The 20454-nt window shown below is 42.5% G+C and overlaps 1 protein-coding gene across 21 annotated transcripts in view; it reads left to right on the top strand.

The window, feature by feature from the left end:
* Window positions 1-20454, top strand: part of KIAA1217 (KIAA1217 ortholog) — a 755207-nt gene that overhangs the window by 642424 nt on the left and 92329 nt on the right. For 20 of the 21 annotated variants that reach the window (XM_086714730.1, XM_086714731.1, XM_086714725.1 and 17 more), the window contains 2 exons: window positions 12950-13148; window positions 17232-17325. In XM_086714730.1, coding sequence (XP_086570856.1) covers window positions 12950-13148; window positions 17232-17325 — 293 coding nt within the window. Of the gene's footprint in view, window positions 1-12949; window positions 13149-15903; window positions 16482-17231; window positions 17326-20454 lie in introns of those variants that run through there. The other variant, XM_086714738.1, reaches the window with a different exon arrangement.

Here is a 20454-nt window from a genome sequence, read left to right as displayed (position 1 = left end):
CCTTTCAGCTTGAGGATGAAGAAGGTTGTTACCTTTTCGAGCAGAGTAATTTTCACAGAATAGTAGAAAACAAAAGAAATTCTGAATAATAAAATTAACACTGAATATTGGTGGGTTTTTTTTTTTTTGAAATCTACATGTAAATGACATAAAAGTTAGAATTTCATACTGAAAACTTTGCTAGAGATCTGTTTCTTCATCCGAAATAATTAGTGGTTATTATTATGTAAAATACTAATAATTTAGCAGGGAAGAAAATAAGTTTCAGAGTAACTCAGATGGTGTCTTACTAATGTCCATGATCTCTGTACCTAAATCTGCTTATCAGAATGATTGAAGAAAATGCAGGATGTACAAATCTCCTAGTGGGGTGGTCATAGGCTTTTTTTCTGAATTATAGCTAGACTCTTTCTGGTACTTTGAAAACATGCATTGGAAACTGTAAAAGTTGCATTTTGCATATCCCTGAAAGGTCGAGAAATGTTTTTCTGAGATCAGGATTACTATACTTTTACGCTTTTGTTCTTGTCTTTAAGAAAATCTTCTTCTTCCTTTTGTGCCCTTTATCCTTTGTACTGTAAAATTCCCATACCCATTCTTTTATCAAAAGTCAAGGAAAACTTCCCAAATTCCCATAATTACATTCAGGTATAAGCTCCTGGGTGCTCTGTGGAAGTGACACTATTTAGACAGCATTATTTGGCATTCTTTTAAATATATGTATGTGTGTGTGCACACACATACACACACACATATACACACACACATATGTGTGTATATGTGTAATATACATACGTGTGTGTGTGTGTATATATATATATATATACACACACACACACACATATGTGGTTTTTAGTGTTTTGAATGGAAAAAGACAGAAAACATAATATAATAGACGTTACCAAAGTTAAACAGATATTCGCATCTGTTTAACAGTTGAGAGACAGCATAGTACAGTGGTTACTGTCATTAACAGGGAGGATGAGTCATACAAGTTACTTCTCTTGCCTCCAGTGTTCTTCATCTGTGAAATGGGGATAATTACAGTAGCGACCTCATAGAGAAGATTAAAGGAGTTAATGTGTGGAAAGGTCAGGGTCTGGTACATGGAAAGTGCTCTATACATTTCTGTCAAATTTTAAAAGGAAAAGTATCTGTCTCTTTTTTTAAAGTTATTTTTGTTTTACTAGTCTCTGTCCCAAACATGGGGCTTTTGAGCTCACGGCCCCAAGATCGAGAGTCATATGCTCCTCTGACTGAGCTAGCTGGGTGCCCCGAAAGGAAAACTATCTTTCTGTAATTGCTTCAGGCCCCCTCTGGCATTTTTAAAGAAGTAAAATGTAAAATTCGATCTTCTTTTCTTCCTCCCTACTTCCCCAGAGCTAACTACATGCTGAAGTTGGGGGATGTGACCGTCATGCCATTTTAAGTGCTTCTACTGGTATATCATAAATAGTATATATTATTTTTCTGCATTATAAAACTTTACATAAATAGGAACGTATTGCGTGCATCCTTGGTAACTTTCTGCAGCCATGCAACTTTATGTTTTTGATATTGATACACGTTGATAGATGTGGTTCTAGTTTCTTCATTGTAAATGCTGTTTACTGTCCCATTATATGAATAAACCACTGAGAACAAAGTGGTGGGAAATGGTGCTGTAAACAGCATCTTAGAACAAGTGCTTGGCTTGTGAGATTCTTCTCTCTGATGGATAATTTAAAGTCAGGTGACGGGATGAACATCTTCAGTTTTACCAGGTATCCCACGAGCAGTGAAGAGCAGACTGCATTTTCCATGACTACACCAATACTTGGGGTCACTGGGTTTACTGACTTTTGCCTCTCTGATGGGTATCCAATGCCATGGTTTCCATTTTTATTTCCATAATCAATAGTGAGGTTGGGCACTTTTATGATTATTGGCTGCTGGGGCTTCTTCCTCTGCGAGTTGCCTTCTTATGCTGTGAGTTTGGGATATCTATTATTTCCCACTTTCTATTTTCTTATTGATTGATAAGGGTTCTTTATTTATTCTGAATACTAGTCCTTGGTAGAACACATGACTTGTAAATGACTTCTCCCAGACTGTGGTTTGTCTTCTTTATTTTGGTGATAATGCCTTTTACAGTAAAAATATTCTATAATGTAGTGTCATTCAGCAGTATTTGTCTCTATGGCTTACGGTTTTTATTTCTTTTAAAAGTCCCTGTAATGCCTGGGTGGCTCAGTCAGTTATAATCATCTGACTCTTGATTTCAGCTCAGGTCATGGGATCGAACCCCACGTTGGGCTCCACATTGGGTGTGGAACCTGCTTAAGGTTCTCTCTCTCCCTCTCCTTCTGCTCCTCTCTCTCTCTCTCTCTCTCTCTCTCTCTCTCTCAAATAAAATAAAATAAAAGTCCCCATATCAGTGTGTTAGGAGACAGCATCGTGTTTTGTTTTGTTTTTTAAATCTCGTAGTTTTAACTTCTCACAGGTCTTTAGTCCATCAGGAATTTATTTTACTTATAGCATAAGGAAAGGATTTTTTTTCTTTTTTTACTTTTTCCATTTTGAGAACCAACTTTCCTCACACTACTTCTTGAATAGTCCTTTCTCCATGGCTTTGTCCCACTCCTTCTGCCATATATCAAGCTTTCATAAATCCCGTGTCTTTTTCCGGGCTGTTTTGTTCCATAATTCTGTTTGTTCCATCCCTGTGCCAAAACCACAGTGTTAATAGTGTTGATAGCTAGTACAGCAAGTGCTCCCTCTTACTGTTTTCTTCAGAATTGCAGGATTGTTGCTGTCAGTGGTATATTTTTATTAAACTGTGTTCTCTAATTTTTTTTCTAGTATCTGGGGTTGCTGTTGAATCTATATATTGATTGTACATCATTCAGTCATATTGAATCCTCATTAGTTCTAATAGTGTGTCTGCAGGTTTCCTTGGATTCGCTGTTATATCACCTGAGAAAAAGCAGTTTTGATTATCCCTCCTAATCCATATGCGTTTTTATTTATTTTTCTTGTACTAACGGTGCTACTCAGACTGACTTCAGATGCAGCAATAACAAAAAAATCTGAGTTTCAAGTTTTTGTTTTTGAGTAATCTCTACACCCAACATCGGGCTTGGGCTTACACCCCTGAGATCAACAGTCTCATGCTCCACTGACTGAGCCAGCCTGGTGCTCCTATTCCCCCGCAAAAATCCAAGTTTAAGGACAACGTTTCTAATGTTTCATCGTTAAGCGTTACCCTTCTTTGAGGTTTTTGGTTGGATACCTTTCGCCAAATTAAAAGAGTTCTTACTTTTAACTTATTTTTTCTTAACCTTTTTCTGACGCTATCAAGATTATCGTATAGAGCTCCTCTTATTTCTTATTGTAGAATATATTAGGACTAGACTATGTAGTGTCAAACGATCCTTATATTCCTGAGATAAATTCTTCTTGGTCATGATGTATTTTTTCATACTTTGCTAGGTCTGTTTTGCTAATATTTTATTTAGGGGATTGCGTTGAAATGGCAAGCTTTTCCTTTTACTACTTGCCTATCATTCAGATTAATACTAGCCTTATAAAATGAATTGACAGCCTGCTCAGTCGGTTGAGCAGCTGGCTCTTGGTTTCAGCTCAGGTCATGATCCCAGGGTCGTGGGATCAAACCCCACATCAGCCTCTGTGCTGAGCATGGAGCATGCCTAATATTCTCTCTCTCTCTCTCTCTCTCTCTCTCTCTCTCTCTCTCTCTCTCCCTCTCTGCTCTTCTCCCCTGCTTGTGCTCTCTCTCTCTAAAATAAAATAAAAATAAAAAATTTAAAAACATAAAATGAATGGACATGGCGATGTTTAATTTAACTGACAGCTCACCTGAAGTATAAGAAAGAATTTAGTTATAGTTGTACCGTACTTCTCATACTTAATTCCGGTGTTTCTCACAGCATTCCATGCATTTTCCACCCTAATTGCTGACTAACCTTCAAGATTAAGTTATTGACTCCCTTGACATTGCGCAAGTTCTGTAGTGACTGTGTATTATATCTTCTTCAGAGGCAAGTTTCTAACTATCCACGTAAAAAAGCAGTAAGATCCACTGGGAATGAATAGGGTCCCAGCCCCAGAAATCAGCATCCGACACACTCATGACTTCAACACATCTTGAATTCCAGAAGTCATCAACACATTCTTCAAGGCATTTTTTTTTTTCTTAGAGAAATGCCTTGGGATCTCACTTCAATGGTACTATCATATCACTTGAGTCCCAGGTATACCAATTTGTCTGGAACAAAATAAAGTTAAGGAGTTAATCGCAATGGTGCCATGACTAAGACTTTGTCTTGAGAATGAGTGCCTCCGAGCAGGATCTCTGTCCAGTGACTACTGCCTGTCAGGTTGTTGAGTGGGGCAAGACTCTATCATATTCAACTTCCAACAGACTTATTTTTTTTTAACATCTTCTTCCGTGATGCTAATGCAGGTGGCTCCACAATTAGGACTCTTTAAAGCACATTGTAAATTAGAATTTGGCATAAAATTGCATTTATTTGCCAGAAAATTCTAAGTCTTTCATAAAGACTCTCCCTTAGGGATTCTCCAGAGGGCCTCCATAGTTCCTCAATTATAACTAATAGAAGATAAATTAGTTAAAAGACTTCACAAAGTCTTACATTGCCTTAAATATCAGGTATCTGGATGAAATAAGCAGCTATTTGATAGATATAATCGTTCTTCAGATACTTCTGCAAAGAGTTGCTGGTTACCCAAAACAAAGACACTGAAAGCTGAGAGGTTATTCCAAAAATAAAGATTATCAACTTTCTATGGAGAATAAATTTTCTATTACCTTGTTCCTCCTCACAAGGCAACTGTCGCCATCCTGCTTCGTCCCCTGCTTGAAAAGCTACTCCATAGGAAGGGACATAGCAGCATGGGTCTGCTCAGGACGGGAAAAGTTACTGACATCTGAGGGCATGCTGGAGCTTTTCAAGGAACCCACGCAGACTTGTCTTGAAAACGCTGCTGTGTCCGAAACAGAATGCCAGCGGGTGTTAGCTATGAATCGCTAACTTCTAAAGAACAGTGTCGTTTATGGAGCCCCTCTGGAGGGGTTAGAACACAGAGGGCGACCAGAGGCTTACCTCTGTACTTCCCATTTCTGGTATAGGACCCGGCACATCATAGGGGCTTATGGAGTGAAGGGATGAAGCCATCCCTACAGGTCCCCTTCAGTTCATTTTGTTCTAAATCATAAGACTCTTGAATTCAGTCTCTTAAGGATACACCAGCGTGTTAACTAATCTGGAATCTTTTGTTTATATCAACCACCAATGCCGTCCCCATTTCGGATGCCAGTTTACAATTCTGCCGACGCCAACGGAAATTTTTCTAGGAGCAGCCTCCTTGGCCCATCTCTTCCGGCTGAAAAAACTCCCCGGTTTCCTGAGGAGAATCCCTAGTTGGCCAGTCTCTTTAGATCTGTGGAGGTTACCTTTTCAAATGATCAAATGAAAGCATACTTATTCTAGGAAATGGAGAATATGCAGAAAAATCGGAGAGAACAGTATCATCCATGACCTTATCACCCAAAGACAATGACTCTTCTTGTCACTTTGGTGTGTAGTCATCAAATAGGTAGACTTACCATGAACTCGATGAAACCAAGGTTCAGGTCCCCATGCATAAGTTATTAACTTTCCTACTGGATTTGATATTTCTAATTGTTCTTAAAGAGGTCCCTCAAAACTGTATAAGCTTCAGACCAAACAAGACCTGTTCCATCATCCCTGCCATCAAGGTGATTAACTGATTTCTACAAATCTGGTTCCTTTCTGTTTTGTAGTATGCTTTACCACTTAACAAACTATAAAAATTTTCTCGTATCCTTCTAGAATTCCTTTAATGACAGCGTAGTGTTCAATGAATTGATTTATCAAATGAATGGATTTATTAAATGACTCCCCTAATGTTGGAATTCCCCTATGTTCTTCCTATAGATGATGCTTTATTGAGCATCCTGACAACTACATCTTTATGCATAAATATGTAGAAATGAAATTACCGGCTCAAACCGTATGTGTAATTTAGAGGGCTTTTGACACAAATAGCCCTTTAGAGAGGTGCTGTCAGTTTACTTTCCCAACAGTGGTATGTGAGAAAATTCATTTTCCCAACCCTTGTCAGCACTGTTTATTGTATTGTAAACGCCTTTGCCAATTTCACAGGTATAAAAAGCTATCTTAATATTTTCATATTTATATTTTTCTTATTAAGTTGACAACTGAGCTCCCTATCAGAAAGTACTATAAGCGCCCTTTCTATTTTTAAGGCATTGGCCGTTTGCAATAGTTGTAATGCAAATACTGATTTGCATAATCATAAATTGGATTTGGAGAAACTGAGGAATGTAGGTCATTTGGATTGTCCCCATCATCTGCCTGTGGGAAATGCCATTTAGGCCAGAAGGGAAGCATACATATTAGATTGGCTGCATTACAGGGAGAATTGAATTCATTTCAGCTGAAGGATATGTGAGCATCTACTACGAGTCTAACATTCTACTGTATATTCCCATCTGATGAATGCAGGTAATCATACTGTCGAATTAAAAGCTATACTTGTGGAGCGCCTGGGTGGCTCAGTCGGTTAAGCGTCCGACTTCAGCTGAGGTCACGATCTCACGGTTCGTGAGTTTGAGCCCCGCGTCGGACTCTGTGCTGACAGCTCAGAGCCTGGAGCCTGCCTCGGATTCTGTGTCTCCCTTTCTCTCTGCCTTTCCCCTGCTTGCACTTGATCTCTCTCTTAAAAAATAAATAAACGTTAATTTTTTTTTTTTTTAAAGCCATGCTTGTAATTTCAGTAAAACGCAATATGAGCACAGGTGTAAGAAAAATTAATTCCTGGGGCGCCTGGGTGGCTCTGATGGTTAAGCGTCCAGCTCTTGATTTCAACTCAGGTCACCGTCTCCCAGTTCGTGGGTTTGAGCCCCACGTCGGGCTCTGCGCTCACGGCACAGAGCCTCTCTCTGCCCCTCCCCTGCTTGCGTGCATGCACACGCATTCTCTTGTTCTGTCTCTCAGAATAAATAGAAAAGAAAGAAAAATTAATTCCTCAATTCTCAGTGGAAACGTGACAGAGGAGTGGTCGGGGAAAATCGCTCAGAGGAGGTAGTGTGTGTGCCGAGCAAACTGGTGGGAAGGTCACCCACGGTGGCGGTGCAGCGTGTGTCATAAGCGTGCATGCTGAGTTCACAGAACAGCAAGATTTGCGGCACATCCAGAGTGCCATAGAACTGTGGCCTGGTGTGGGGTAATAGGGCCGCAATGGGCGACTGAGGTCTGTATTAGCCCATTCAGGCTGCTGTCACAAACTCGCATACACAGAGTATCTTAAAACAGCATATTTGTCACAGTTCCAAAGGCTGGAAGTTCAAGACCAAGGCGCCAGCAAATCCGGCTGGTTCCCCGGGGAGGACCCACTTCACGGTTCGCCGATGGCTCTCTTCTCAGTCTATGTCCGTGTGACAGAGAACGGAGAGAGAAAACAAACTCTTGTGTCTCTTCTTAGAAGGGCACTCCTGGCATGGGGGGGGGGTCCTCCACCCTCGGGGGCCTAATTACCTCCCAGAGGCCCCACCTCCAAACACCATCACCTGGGAGATTAGGGTTTTAACATAAGAATGGGGGGGGGGAGGGAGGCACACAGACATTCAGTCCGTAGCAAGGCCACTGGGTGAAAATCCTTGCTTAACTACATCAAGACAAGGAATATTTGAGATGTCCCACGTTCCGGAACTCATTCCGAGATTCAAAAGATTATAAGGATGTATAGCCCCAGCGTGACCTGCCAAGCGTACTTTATTTCTGTTTTGTAAAATATGACCAAGAGTTCTTGGTGAAAAATCCACATTGCCTTTGCAGGGCCATTGAGGTGGAAGAACCCTGGGACATTCTGGCCTCTCAGAGGGGCTCCAGGTGTCTTGAGGTTGATTTCAATACTGTTGCTTTCAGAGCCCTATGCCTGCCCCGGCTCCCCTCGGCAAAGTGGATTGTTTCCAACCATGTGTCAGCGTTTAAGTAGACTTAAAGACGGGAATCTTTTTTTCTGAGCTGCCCCCCCACCCCCATCATGCTTCAGTATCGTCAAGCAGATGGGCTGGAGAAGAGTGTGAGGACAGCTAGCATTGTCCAGAGAGGAAGACTGGAGGAGATGGGTAAGACCCCGTGCAGAATTTCAGACGCCTTATGCGTCAAGGGAGGGATCGTGGGGTCTGTGGATTGACAGAATGGGATATCGAAGCTAGATAGCCATTTACTAGCTTTCGCTTTAGGCAGGCGCCTTGGACCTTCTGATCTTCCTTTTCCTTATCTGTGACACGGGGCCACCATAGCCACCTGACAGGAGACACGGTGCTGATGGGAAAACCGTGCATCCCGTTGCTGACACATAGCAGACCGCCTCTAAAGGCGTTTCCCTGTCCTCCTCCTTCACAAAATGAGAGTTTATGATCCAAAGTCCTTCAGACTGCCCCTGGAATCTGGATCAGGCAGTACAGCCGAGGGCTAGGAAAGTAGCCAGCGTGTACTGAATCTCATCACCGTGCCAGTAAAACGCCATCATATATTAAGAGATTGCCTTCTGACTTAAAGCATTTCTAAATACCTCTTCTGAGTTGAGAAAGCAAACTGAATCCAGTGTAAAAAGACTCTTCCCCTCTGTTTGAAAAGGCATTTTTCCCGTCTTCTCCGGATTTTCACGATCTCTAACTGGACTCGTAGCCCCAGCTGGCAGCTGCACCAGCCAGACCCTGAGGTAACCGTCATTTGGGCCCAATCTTTTCTTTTTTTTTTTTCACTCAGAGCCTACAAATTCTATTTCAAGCACACACACGTACAGAATGCAGATGTGGGAATGAGAACCAGGCCCTCTGGGTGAATGAGGCTGTCATATTTGACTGTAGCGAGGCCATAAGTAACCCATTGGCGGGGGGCCTCGCCCAGGCATGGTCGGGTCCCAGACCTCAAGAGTGGTTTTGGCATTTTGCTACGGCATTACCGATCCCATTGGGGCAGTCACCATGTCTCCCGTTTGGGACGAAAAATTGCAAGATCTGTGTGATCAGACAGACTTGAAAGGATTTTTCTGAACCCTGAGGAATGTGTAACGCCATGGATATTTTGAAAAACCCACTCCCTGAAGAAGTTGAGGATCAAAATTTCCTCGGAGGGGAAATCTAGCTGCTTATGCTCAGCGCAGAAGGACTACTCCAATCAAGGAGTAAGGAAACAGCCACTTCAGAAAGTATTTCTAATCTGTGTACAAATCAGAAACAAGACTACTCGGCTGTTTCATGGAGCAAAAGCCCTTACAGCTTGCACAGACCCCAGACGAACATTCCTTTTGGCTGACTGACAAACCATTCATTCCTTCATTCATTCAACAGACATTTGTTGAGAACTTGCTGCGCGACAGGTGGTATCTATAGGCACTAAGGGTTCTGTGGTGAACAACAGCAAAAGTTTACAAAACAATCCCAGACCTCATGAAGGTTACAGTCTAGAGGAAGAAAGTGATGACAAATAACAGCAAGAGTTAAAATATGAATTACACTGTCTGTGAATGTTACTGAGGAATAGAAATGAAATAAGAATGGGGGTATGAAGTATTAGGGTGAATGGTTGCTGAAATTTTGGACAAGGTGGAAAGGCCTCATGAGAAGCTGATTATGATAAATACCTCATTGATGGTCTGCGTGGATATAGACTGAGATCAACGATATTTCCTTCCGGATTTTCAGAGCTATTTTTCCATTGTCTTCTGGTTTCTGAGTTGCTATTGACTGACTTTCTTTTTCTTCCTTTCTTTCTTCCTTCTTCTTTCTTTCTTTCTTTCTCTTTCTTTCCTTCCTTCCTTCCTTCCTTCCTTTTCTTCCTTCCTTTCCTTCCTTCCTTTCCTTCCTTCCTTTCTTTCCTTCTTTGCTTCCTTCCTTCATTTTATTTACTTTTTTATTGAAAAATTTTTTAATTTATTTTTTTTAGAGAGAGAGAGTAGGGAAAGGGCAGAGAGAGAGGGAGAGAGAGAATCTTAAACAGCTTCCATGTCCAGCACAGAGCCCAATGGGGGCCTCCATCTCAGGACCGTGAGATCATGACCTAAGCTGAAATCAAGAGTCAGAGGCCAGACCAACTGAGCCACCCAAGCCCCCTCCGGGTGGCTGTTCTAATGCCTTTCTGACTCCTGATTCTTTATGACCTTCCTCCCCAAACCCCTGGGAACTTGTAGGACCTTCTGTTCTCCCCTTACCATCTGGAATGTCTCAGTGACAAGCCCGAGTCTGTGGTGTGTTTCATAAGCTTTTTCGATCTCTGATGTCAGGTCCTTCAGTGTGGGGGAACATTTTTTCAGGATACTTTTTGTAGAACTTTTGCTTTTCCTGATCTCTTTTATCCAAATTCCGGTTAGTAAGACTTGGGATGCTCTGAAATAATTCTGTTTTTCTTACTGTTTTTCACTGTCTCCTGTCCCGTCATCTTTTTGCTCTACTTTCTGTGATTTCATCAACTTTTTCTTCCTCCCTGAATTTTTTTTTTTTTTTAATTAAGTAATCTGTACGCCCAACCCCAAGATCACAAGTCACATGCTCTACTGACTGAGCCTGCCAGGCACGCCTCTTCTCCCTCAGTTCTTAGTTCCTGCTGTCATGGTTCCCGGAGACTGCCCTTGTTCTCCAAATGTTCCCCTTTTCTTGGACAGTCTCATCTTTTCTGAGTTTCTGCTTTCTGTTTATTCTGGTGTTTCATGTTAGTGGTTTCTGTGAAATGTCTGTTCATCCTGGGTAGTCTATGAGTGTGTGAGTGGGGCATAGTCGTACTAACTGGAAGCTTTCATATGGGGTTGGACCACTTCTCAATGAGGCGATCAGACGGCACTTGGCCATTACCCTCAAGTGTAATGGAACCCCTGTAGGGTTCCTCCAGCTTCCTGACTGAGGGTCACCTCTTTGCAAGCATCTTGTCAGAAGGCACCTCACCTACTCTCCCCTGTGCCTGATGAGCCAGAATCCAGTCTGTTTTATTCTACTTCTTAAGTCTTCTTCTGTAGGGAGTCGGTTGGCTGAGTGGGATAGAAGGGGAGTTTCAAACCGTCTGCAGCACCATTAAAAAGAAGGAACAGTTCCATCAGGCTTCATGATTTGCACTCAGTCTGAATTCCTCCCCTCAGAAGGATCTGGTGCTTTGGTTTTGGAACTTCCCTGGCCCTGCATGTTTTTTGTTTGTTAGTCTGCTTTGTTTTGTTTTGTTGGTTTTTTCTTTAAAAGGGATATTTCTTTATTTTATTTTATTTTTATTTTATTTTTTGAGAGAGAGAGTGCTTAAGTTCGCATACAAGTTGGGGAGGGGCAGAGGGAAAGGGAGGGAGAGAATCTCAAGCAGGCTCCACGCTCAGCACAGAGCCTGATGCAGGGCTCAATCTCACGACCCTGAGATCATGACCTGAGCCGAAATCAAGAGTCAGACACTTAACCGACTGAGCCACCCAGGCGCCCCAGCCCTGCATGTTTTATGTGGAGTTCTCCCCTTGAAGACTTAGGTGTTGACTTTCTCTTGTCTGTTGTTGTTTCCTCTCTCATTCCCTTAATTCTTTAATTTACGCTTTGTTAATCTCCGTTGTCAGTTTAATGGACTTTCAGGAGGAGATAGAGACGAATTCGTTGCATGAATTGCCATCTTTAATCAGAAACCATATTCTATTCTCTTTTGAGTCTCTCCTGCCAAAGTTTACTCTAAGGGTATTAGTCTGTCCTCAATAGATTCTCACAGGAAGTGGATTCAAATGAAATGTCCGGATCTTTGCTATCCTGTTTCAGTTATACATTTCTGAGTAACAAGGGACCCTAACCATAGTGAGTTAAATTAACAACTATTTATTTGCTTTATTCTGTAGTTTCGGCAGGGTTTGGAGGGGGCATTGCATTTCTGTTCCATCTGACAGCTGGAGCAGGTCACCTGGGAGCTGGAGGTGCTCTCAAGATGGGTCACCCGCATGACTGGCCAGTGGTCCGGCTATCGAATGGGTGCTTAGTGGGGGCTGTCAGTCAGGACTTTCATTCTTCTTCATGTGGCCTCGCCATTGGGCTCAGTTGGACTCACAGAAGCTTGGTTCAGTGAGGGAGCGTCCAAGACCACACTCATCAAGAAGATAAGGTCTAGTGTGCAAGCACTTACCAAGCCTCCATTTTGCATTTTGCATGCTAATGTCTCATTGGTCAAAACAAGTGAGACATGGTCAAACCCAGGCACAATGTGGTAAGGGATTACACTCACAGGGGTATGAATACCGGGAGGTATTGTTCATTGGAAGCCACATACCCCCTGGAACTCCAAAATTCTGTGATCTGATGTTTCCATTTGTCTTTTGGGTAACTGGTTTGCTCCATTTTCTTTCTGAAACATTGGGGTGCCAGATTCTTTTCTTAGATAGTTTCATTTGGCATAAACATTCAATAAATATGTATTAGAGCCACAGAAATATTGTAGCCTTTCCACTTAACATGTCTCTGAATGGACTATAAAGATTTAAACTGTATAGCGTACCCATCGCTATAATGATTGTGTTGTTAGTTAGCGAAAGACATGGGGAAAATCACCCTACGGAGTCAAATTCCTAAATATTCCTTTCAGGGGAATCAAGTATTGTCTTTTGCTTTCGGCTACCAGAAGTTAGCTTCCTGTCTCTGGTTTTAAGAGTTGAAAATTAGCCTCTTTAACATCTGCCTGGACTCCAAAGAATAAAAGTGAATATTTATGCGAATCTTTGGAAATTCCAAACAAATGTCTCTTGTTACACTCTTTCCAAGCTTGTCCTGAACATTGCTGTCTGTGGTAAGACAGGAGTGGCTGAACTTTTGCTGCGTGTTGTGTGCATCTTGATCTGGGACTGATAACCGTGTTCATTTTGCATGCAGGGGTTCTCTATCTCCAGTATGGGGACGAAACCAAGCAGCTCAGGATGCCGAATGAAATCACAAGTGCAGACACAATCCGTGCTCTCTTCGTAAGTGCCTTTCCACAGCAGCTCACCATGAAGATGCTAGAGTCGCCCAGTGTTGCCATTTACATCAAAGACGAAAGCAGAAATGTCTATTATGAACTAAACGATGTAAGGTAGGTAGTTACATCGTGTGTGTGTGCGCGTGTGTGTGTATGTGTATGTCCAGCATACTGCATTTAGCATTGTTACAGTTTGTACTGAGTCCTAATCTCTCCGTGTCCCCATGAACAAAGCACAGCTATTACCCTGATTGGTAGGCTTATCTTACCCCCAGGTATGGATTCACGATCTGCTTTTCTGTAATCCATTTATAAGGTCTGGTTTACAAAGATGAGGACAGACTTCTTCCACATAGATCCTTGCCTATTACATCTGAAAAGAATGTTAAGAAATAATCTAGTCCACTAAGAGTTAGGGAAACTGAGGCCCAGAAGGTAGTGGAGGGACTTGATCAACACCATAAGGCCATGCTTGTGACTGGAACTTTCCCAGCTCCTTCTCAAGTGCTCTTTCCCTCACAGAGGCCGTGAAACATTTTAGGTAATGATCCCACTGCGCCATTATTTACACCAACAGGTTAGAGTCGAAGCAGGGGACCCTGTGCTGTTGTCCACAAGAAAAAAGGCTGAGAAACATTGTCCTTTTTCATGTTTTTCTTAAATAGTTGGCCTTACCAAAGAATCTCACTTCCCAGGTGGGCTTTCTCCAGGGCCCCCAGGAGAATGTCCTCTCAAATGAAGCTAAGCAGACTCAAGCCACAGCAGGCTGCACAGAAGTAAAAGCATCTGTGTCTACTGAGGTGTTGGTGTGTCCAGAGCAGAGGCGACCCATCTGATCTCTTCCAGCCAAACAGCCTGACAAACCGGACTTAGGTCAGCACAGAAAAGCAGTCGCTCCTATAGCCTCTAGACATTTTAGAACTTAAAAAATTATGTAGTGACTAATTCAGCCCTTTCATTTTATGGGACCAGAAACTCAGATGTGTAAAAGTTAAAGGGCTCATTCAAGATCACACAGCCAGGTTATTTCCAAGCCCAGCCCCAGGCCTGACTGTCCGCATCCTTGGTGACGAGTTTCTTATTCCCTCGGAATGTTCCCTGACCAACTGACCTGGTCCACAACTTGGATTTTTGGGTCCCTTCCCCATGGGGACAACAGGATGCCCTGTTTCTTCATTATGAAATTAATAAGAACCACTTCCTAAAAATATGCCTCCTAGTGCATACTAAGTGTAAACTGATAAATATCTAACAATGATCACAGATGACATATTTAGGCGTGTGCCAAAGTGTATGAGTAATTTAGGGCTTTCAAAGTTTGACGCATGCCCTAAGGTATGGGTGCTACATCTGTTGCCCGGCCTTGCTGCTTTTAAAAAACATGTTTAAATATTCATGGGTATCAGAAAATTCATGTCTGTTTTTTGAAATAAATTATTAATCAGCCTGTCACCAAAAAACAAAATCAAATTTATAGAGCATGAACTTAAACGTGGAGCGATCGCAGTATCTCTGAAGAGTGTGTTTGCGGTCATACGATCGCATGTAGTATTTTCACACAGACATACAGCAATTGTTTTACAGCAATTTTCTTGAATTTCCATGTTGTGCAGTCAGAGTACTGGAATAATAAATCCGTATAACACTACACGAAGCCACTTTTCATTATGGAGCTCAAGCCTGATGAGGTGATTAGAAACAATTGGACCCCACTGTCTTGCAACCATTTTTATTTATTGACTTATTTATTTTCATGCAAGCACTTTCAAACTGCAGTGAGTCACGATTTTCTAGAGACTTTCCCAAACTCAGGGTGCTACTGCTAGGGTTTCCTCTACACGTTCTTCCAGAGTGTTGCAAGGAAGTCTTAGAAAAAGAGATGGGAAGGAGGTCAAAGAGGACGAGGTCGCCCCAAATTTCAAACTGAGATACTTCTCCTTGATGCAAAGTCAGTTGACAAAATAGATAAAAATAGTGCTTGAGAGAAGATGGGATCCTTTCTTTAAACATTAATAATATTCAGTTAATATGTTTACATTTGTGAAAGTGATTTTAATCTCATTTAAAATGTTTAACTGGTGGGGCGCCTGGGTGGCTCAGTCGGTTAAGCATCCGACTTCGGCTCACGTCATGATCTCACGATTCATGAGTTTGAGCCCCGGGTCAGGCTCTGTGCTGACAGCTCAGAGCCTGGAGCCTGCTTCCAATTCTGTGTCTCCCTCTCTCTCTGCCCCTCCCCTGCTCGTACTGTCTCTGTCTCCCAAAGATGAATAAACGTTAAAAAAAAATGTTTTAATGTTTAACTGGAAAATCATTGATTTATAACTTTGTCTATAATTTTACTTTTCAGTATTTTGATTTCCTTATAAAAATGGACCTACAAATATTTTAAGTGGGTAAAGTGTTTTTATTTCGTGATGAATATAATGTTTATGCTAGGTGATCAAATGTAGGTTTTTTTCCCAAGAATTACTCTCTTTCTTTGCTCATGTGCATAAAATGCCTCAATTATGTTTTATTTGAATGGGAGAATAAATTCTCACCATCGGCATTATATACAGTGTCCCCCTTCCCCACAAAATGTACCATGTAGACTATAACTGAAGACAATGGCTTTCATCTTCTGAGCCCAGAGACAAATTTCCTTTCACATCCAGTATTTTTGAGACAAATTTCCTTTCATATCTAGTATTTTTGAAGTGAGAGCGTATTTGTTAAACATTTAACTATTTCGTCATTGTGTTGGGTTCTTCGTATTTTCCTTAGGGAAATGCTGTAGAGCGGTCAGGTTGAAATTCCATGTTGTAAATGTTGCCATGGTAAATGCAATCTGGGCCTTTGCTGTTGGTTCCTCTTGGATGAGCATGTTTCTAAATTAATCATAAACCAACCTCATCTTTTTAAAATACCTTTAGAATCACACTAAGTTTTTTTCATGGCTCAAGTGAGGTTTTCAGCTTCTTCATATTGTCACTTGTGACTCCCTCCCCCCTCCAGCCACAGGAGGGTCCTTTAGGGAATACCTGTATCCTCACCTTCTGTGAGCTCTTGCCTTCGCAGTAACCCAACCCCTCTCACACCAGCTTGTAATGAGCTACTTGAAGGCTGGGGCAGCCATGCAAGCTTGGGCTAGTCATTGCTTCAAAGCAATTACTGACATATTTAAAGGAGGGAAGCAAGACCAGTCCAAGAATCCCTCAGTTCATGTAAAACAAAACATAACCCAGTAATGCCAGAGATTGCGATCAGCCCACAGAGCGTGTGCTGCACCTGGAGGAAAGGAATGCGTTTTCCTGCACACATTTCCCTGAGCTCAGCGCGCCGGCCTTGGGGAGACTCAGTGTAGACGGGGCTGAAAGTGCCCTGGGTGGCCCTTCTGCTGATGAAAGCTGAATGTGGAGGGAGAAGGACTTCATAGACGTTCATATGCTTTTAAACAATTATAAGGTAGGGCTCTAAGCAAGGTGTGGGACTTCTGTCCTTTGCTGCAGTATGGCTGACACTGGAGCTCTAAATGCTGGAGCATTTAGAGAAACAGACCAGCGGAAGACTTTCTCTGCTATTCCTTCTAAACACCCTGCACGTCCAGTAAGTCAACCTGTATGCAGAAAAGTCTTTTTAAAACCCACTGTGGAAGAGAAAAAAAGGGCATCGGAAGGATACTAGTTTTGATCTTGGTGGTACCATTTTTTTTTTTTTTTCTGGACTGCAAATACATTTTCTTTTCCTTGCTGAAAGTATTTGAAGGGGAAACCATTTTCATTCGTGCGCATTCATGAGATAAGCAGAAAACCAGGTGTTTGGGCAAAGTAAACTATTAAATATTTAAATATTAACCAAATCTCTTTGAACGTATTGTAAGTATTGGAGCTTTATTGTCTCTTTAAGTGTTAGCTTTCCTTGCTCAAATCTTGAAAGAAAGCCCGTGCTACCTGGTATTTGTGGGTGGAGGACTCTAGGGAAAGACTGATACTTTCCTAAGAACAAAAACAGGATAGAAAAGCCGAGGTCACTTTTCTCCTTTTCCTTATTTATTTTTGCCTATTTTGTGGTGAAGGGACTTTTTGTCTGGTTGATTGTAGACAACAGCTGGAGTGTCTGTTCATGTCTTTTACCTGATTCTCCAGGGCAGGCAAAGGACACGGCCAAAATAAGGCTCCTTTCATCTGCCATAGTTATTGCTGTGTTTGATTCCAGGAACATTCAGGACCGATCGCTCCTCAAAGTGTACAATAAGGACCCTGCGCACGCATTCAATCACACACCGAAAACTGTGAATGGAGACATGAGGGTAAGTGTTCCCGTTCTATTCTTAATTTTGTTCGACAGGTCAGACCGGCCCATTCGTTCTCTGGCATGGTCTCCTGATGGCAACCACAGTCCACCATCAGATCTTAAAGGTTCTCAACACTCATCTTGTCTGATGACTCATTATTTGTTCCTTGGTAAAGAAACCAGATTTCCTGGACATTTGGGGCAAAGGGAGTGATATAGGGCCCGACACATCCTCATTTATCTCTAAGCATGGAATTTCGTTGTGTCCTCACTCCGAGGGGATCCTGAGAATCTTTGCATAAAAGTGTCTGTGGTCTACGTACAATTAACTTACTCAGAGGATCTCTTGCTCTTTTTTTCTCCAATGAATCTGTTAACATTCTCCTGTCAGCTATTCCAAGCATCCTACTTAAATTGTTCCCTTTCAAATTGAAGACCGTTTGCTGCTGTACTGTATTAATATTATCAGACCTTATCTGAATCACGTTGAAGGCATAGTCCAAAAATCTGCATGATTTGGGAGCTAAAGTTCTCTGGAGGTAGATCATCTCAGAAGATTATCCAAACATTCAAAGCACACAGGGATGTTTTGAAGAAAAAAGCACCGGGGAACAGAAAAGGCAGATTTTTAAAATCACATTAATGCAGGTTCGCTAAAAAGGGATTGAGTTTCTAACAATAACGTTACGTTCCCCTCCAGCTGTACCTCCTCCCCACCACACACACAAATTTAGAAGATGCTGCACCATTTTATATCATCCTTTCTGAGGATGAGCACTTTGCTGGATGCTGGAGTTTAACTAGAAAAAAGTAAATGAATAGGTGTTCTTGTCAAAGAGACCCAGGCACTGTCTGTCCGTGTCGTGGTAGCATTCCCGAGGTAAGGCTGTCTCTGCTTCCGGACAGCACATATCAGTTTGCTGTTGTTGCTGTAACAAATGAATATACGTTTAGTGGCTTAAAATGACACAGGTTTACTATCTTAAACTTCTCGAGGTCAGAAGTCTGACATGGTCCTCAGTGGACTATAAACTCCAGGAGTCATTGACAGGACATCAGCTGTCCTTTCTGGAAGCTATAGAGAGAATGTCTCCGTTTTTCCCAGTTTCTGGAGGTCACACGCATTCCTTGACTTGTGGTCCCCTTTCTCCATCTTCAGACTCAGCCAAATAGCATCTCTCTGACCCTGATTCCATCATCACGTCTCTAACCCTCCCTCTTCCACTTTTTTTTTTTTTTTTAATTTTTTTTCAACGTTTATTTATTTTTGGGACAGAGAGAGACAGAGCATGAACGGGGGAGGGGCAGAGAGAGAGAGGGAGACACAGAATCGGAAACAGGCTCCAGGCTCTGAGCCATCAGCCCAGAGCCTGACGCGGGGCTCGAACTCACGGACCGCGAGATCGTGACCTGGCTGAAGTCGGACGCTTAACCGACTGTGCCACCCAGGCGCCCCTCCCTCTTCCACTTTTAAGGACATTTGTGATTACATCAAGCCCACCCAGTGCTCCAAAATAATCTCCTTATTTTAAGGTCGGCTCTGTAGCAACCTTAATCCCCCTTTCTTGTATAGTCAGAGGTTCAGTGGATTCGGATGCAGACATCTTTGGGGGACGATTGTTCTGCGTCCCCCACAAGGTGTGTGAGTTTAGGACCGAGAGGCCAGGAGGATCAAAAGCACTGGAAGAATTTCTAGGGAATGCTGGACTGCAATATGAGTGATGACATTGTGGGACAGAGCCCACACCTTGGGAAAAAGGCTTCTTACGTCCTCAACTGCTTTTTTTTTATGTCAGAAATGATGTGCAATTTGAAGTGAAGGCTGTGTTGCTACTTCAGAAAATCTAGGATTTTGAGGCTTATTTTTAGCTAGTTACACTTTAAATGTAAACCAGCACCACGTGAAGACAGATTGAGTCATGCTGGTCATGAAACATGGACTGAGTGTCATAGTACCCTTGCTTTTTATTATTTCATTATTTTTTCTCACTGACGTCCTTAAGTGTCTTTGTTCCCTTGGTATCCTTATTTTTTGGATATGTCTGGCCTTCGAACTGGACTTTCGTGGCTGTCACAGTTCTGTTTCTGTTACATGGAGGCCACAAGGGGCCCCAGAATCGCCTCTGAAAATCTTGTTTATGGCTGGGGAGGACACCTGTTTTAACTCTTAAGCAGATGTGGTACCTACATAAAGACCAGCAGTGAGCACGTAGAGACTTAAATATCAACCATATGGATGAAACCCGTTAGAATTCAGAACTTTGGCTATGAGTTTCAGTAAAGCTGTTCTGCTTTCACTTTTAGACGAGACCCTAGCGATCTTTCTGTGTTGCCCACAGCCTCCTTTTACACAGTGGGGTGTGTGTGTGTGTGTGTGTGTGTGTGTGTGTGTGTGTGTGAGGAAATCAACTGTTGTCCTCAGATGACAAGACAGCACATGTTCGCCATCCAACCCACAGACACGCTTTTAGGTTTCCATGAAGACTACTCAGATATGAGAAACAGAACGTGGTTTTAAAACCAACGAGGTGTGATCATGCCTGCAGTTTGTAACTTGGCCCTGATTTGCAGATTCCAGAAGCTAAGAGACATGGAATTCTCTCTCTTTCCTCCGTGAGCGTGGCTGCCTTGCCATTAAAGGAAAGGAGGTTTTGGTGAGCCCGTCCTGAAGCCCAGATGCATTACCCTGTCAGTTATGGTAAAGAACAGAAAGAGAGAGCAAAGCAGGGATCAATTGTTGTAGACTAAACCAAGCTGCGTGGTAGGCTTAGGGGAGCTCCATCCTTCCGTATGTTTGCAATGTGCGCGTGGCCGTGAAGAAATCTGATGATAACTACTCGTATGAGTCAGTTACGCAGCCCTGCGCCTGATGTCATCTGCCTTCAACCACCAGCCTCCAGATGCAGCCTGGGACAGCCCGCCCGGCTGCCCACTCATTACCAGCAAATACGCATATCAGCAGAAACATTGGTTGGATCAAGCAGGGGTGCAAAAACAGCAACACCAGAGCTTGGCAGTGGCCCCTGAGACCGTCTGGCAACGGTGCCTTTAAGATCTTACCTGCAAAACCCAAGAAAACGTGAGACTCCGAATCCACCACAGTCCGTTCCCCAGAGCAGTTTTATGATGGCGGTGGTGTTACTCA

The sequence above is a fragment of the Puma concolor genome, chromosome B4, assembly GCF_028749965.1.
Source record: "Puma concolor isolate L17-30 chromosome B4, mPumCon1.1.hap2, whole genome shotgun sequence".
NCBI lineage: Eukaryota > Metazoa > Chordata > Mammalia > Carnivora > Felidae > Puma > Puma concolor.
Note: the sequence above shows the minus strand (reverse complement) of the source record. Positions and strands in the feature narration are given on the sequence as shown.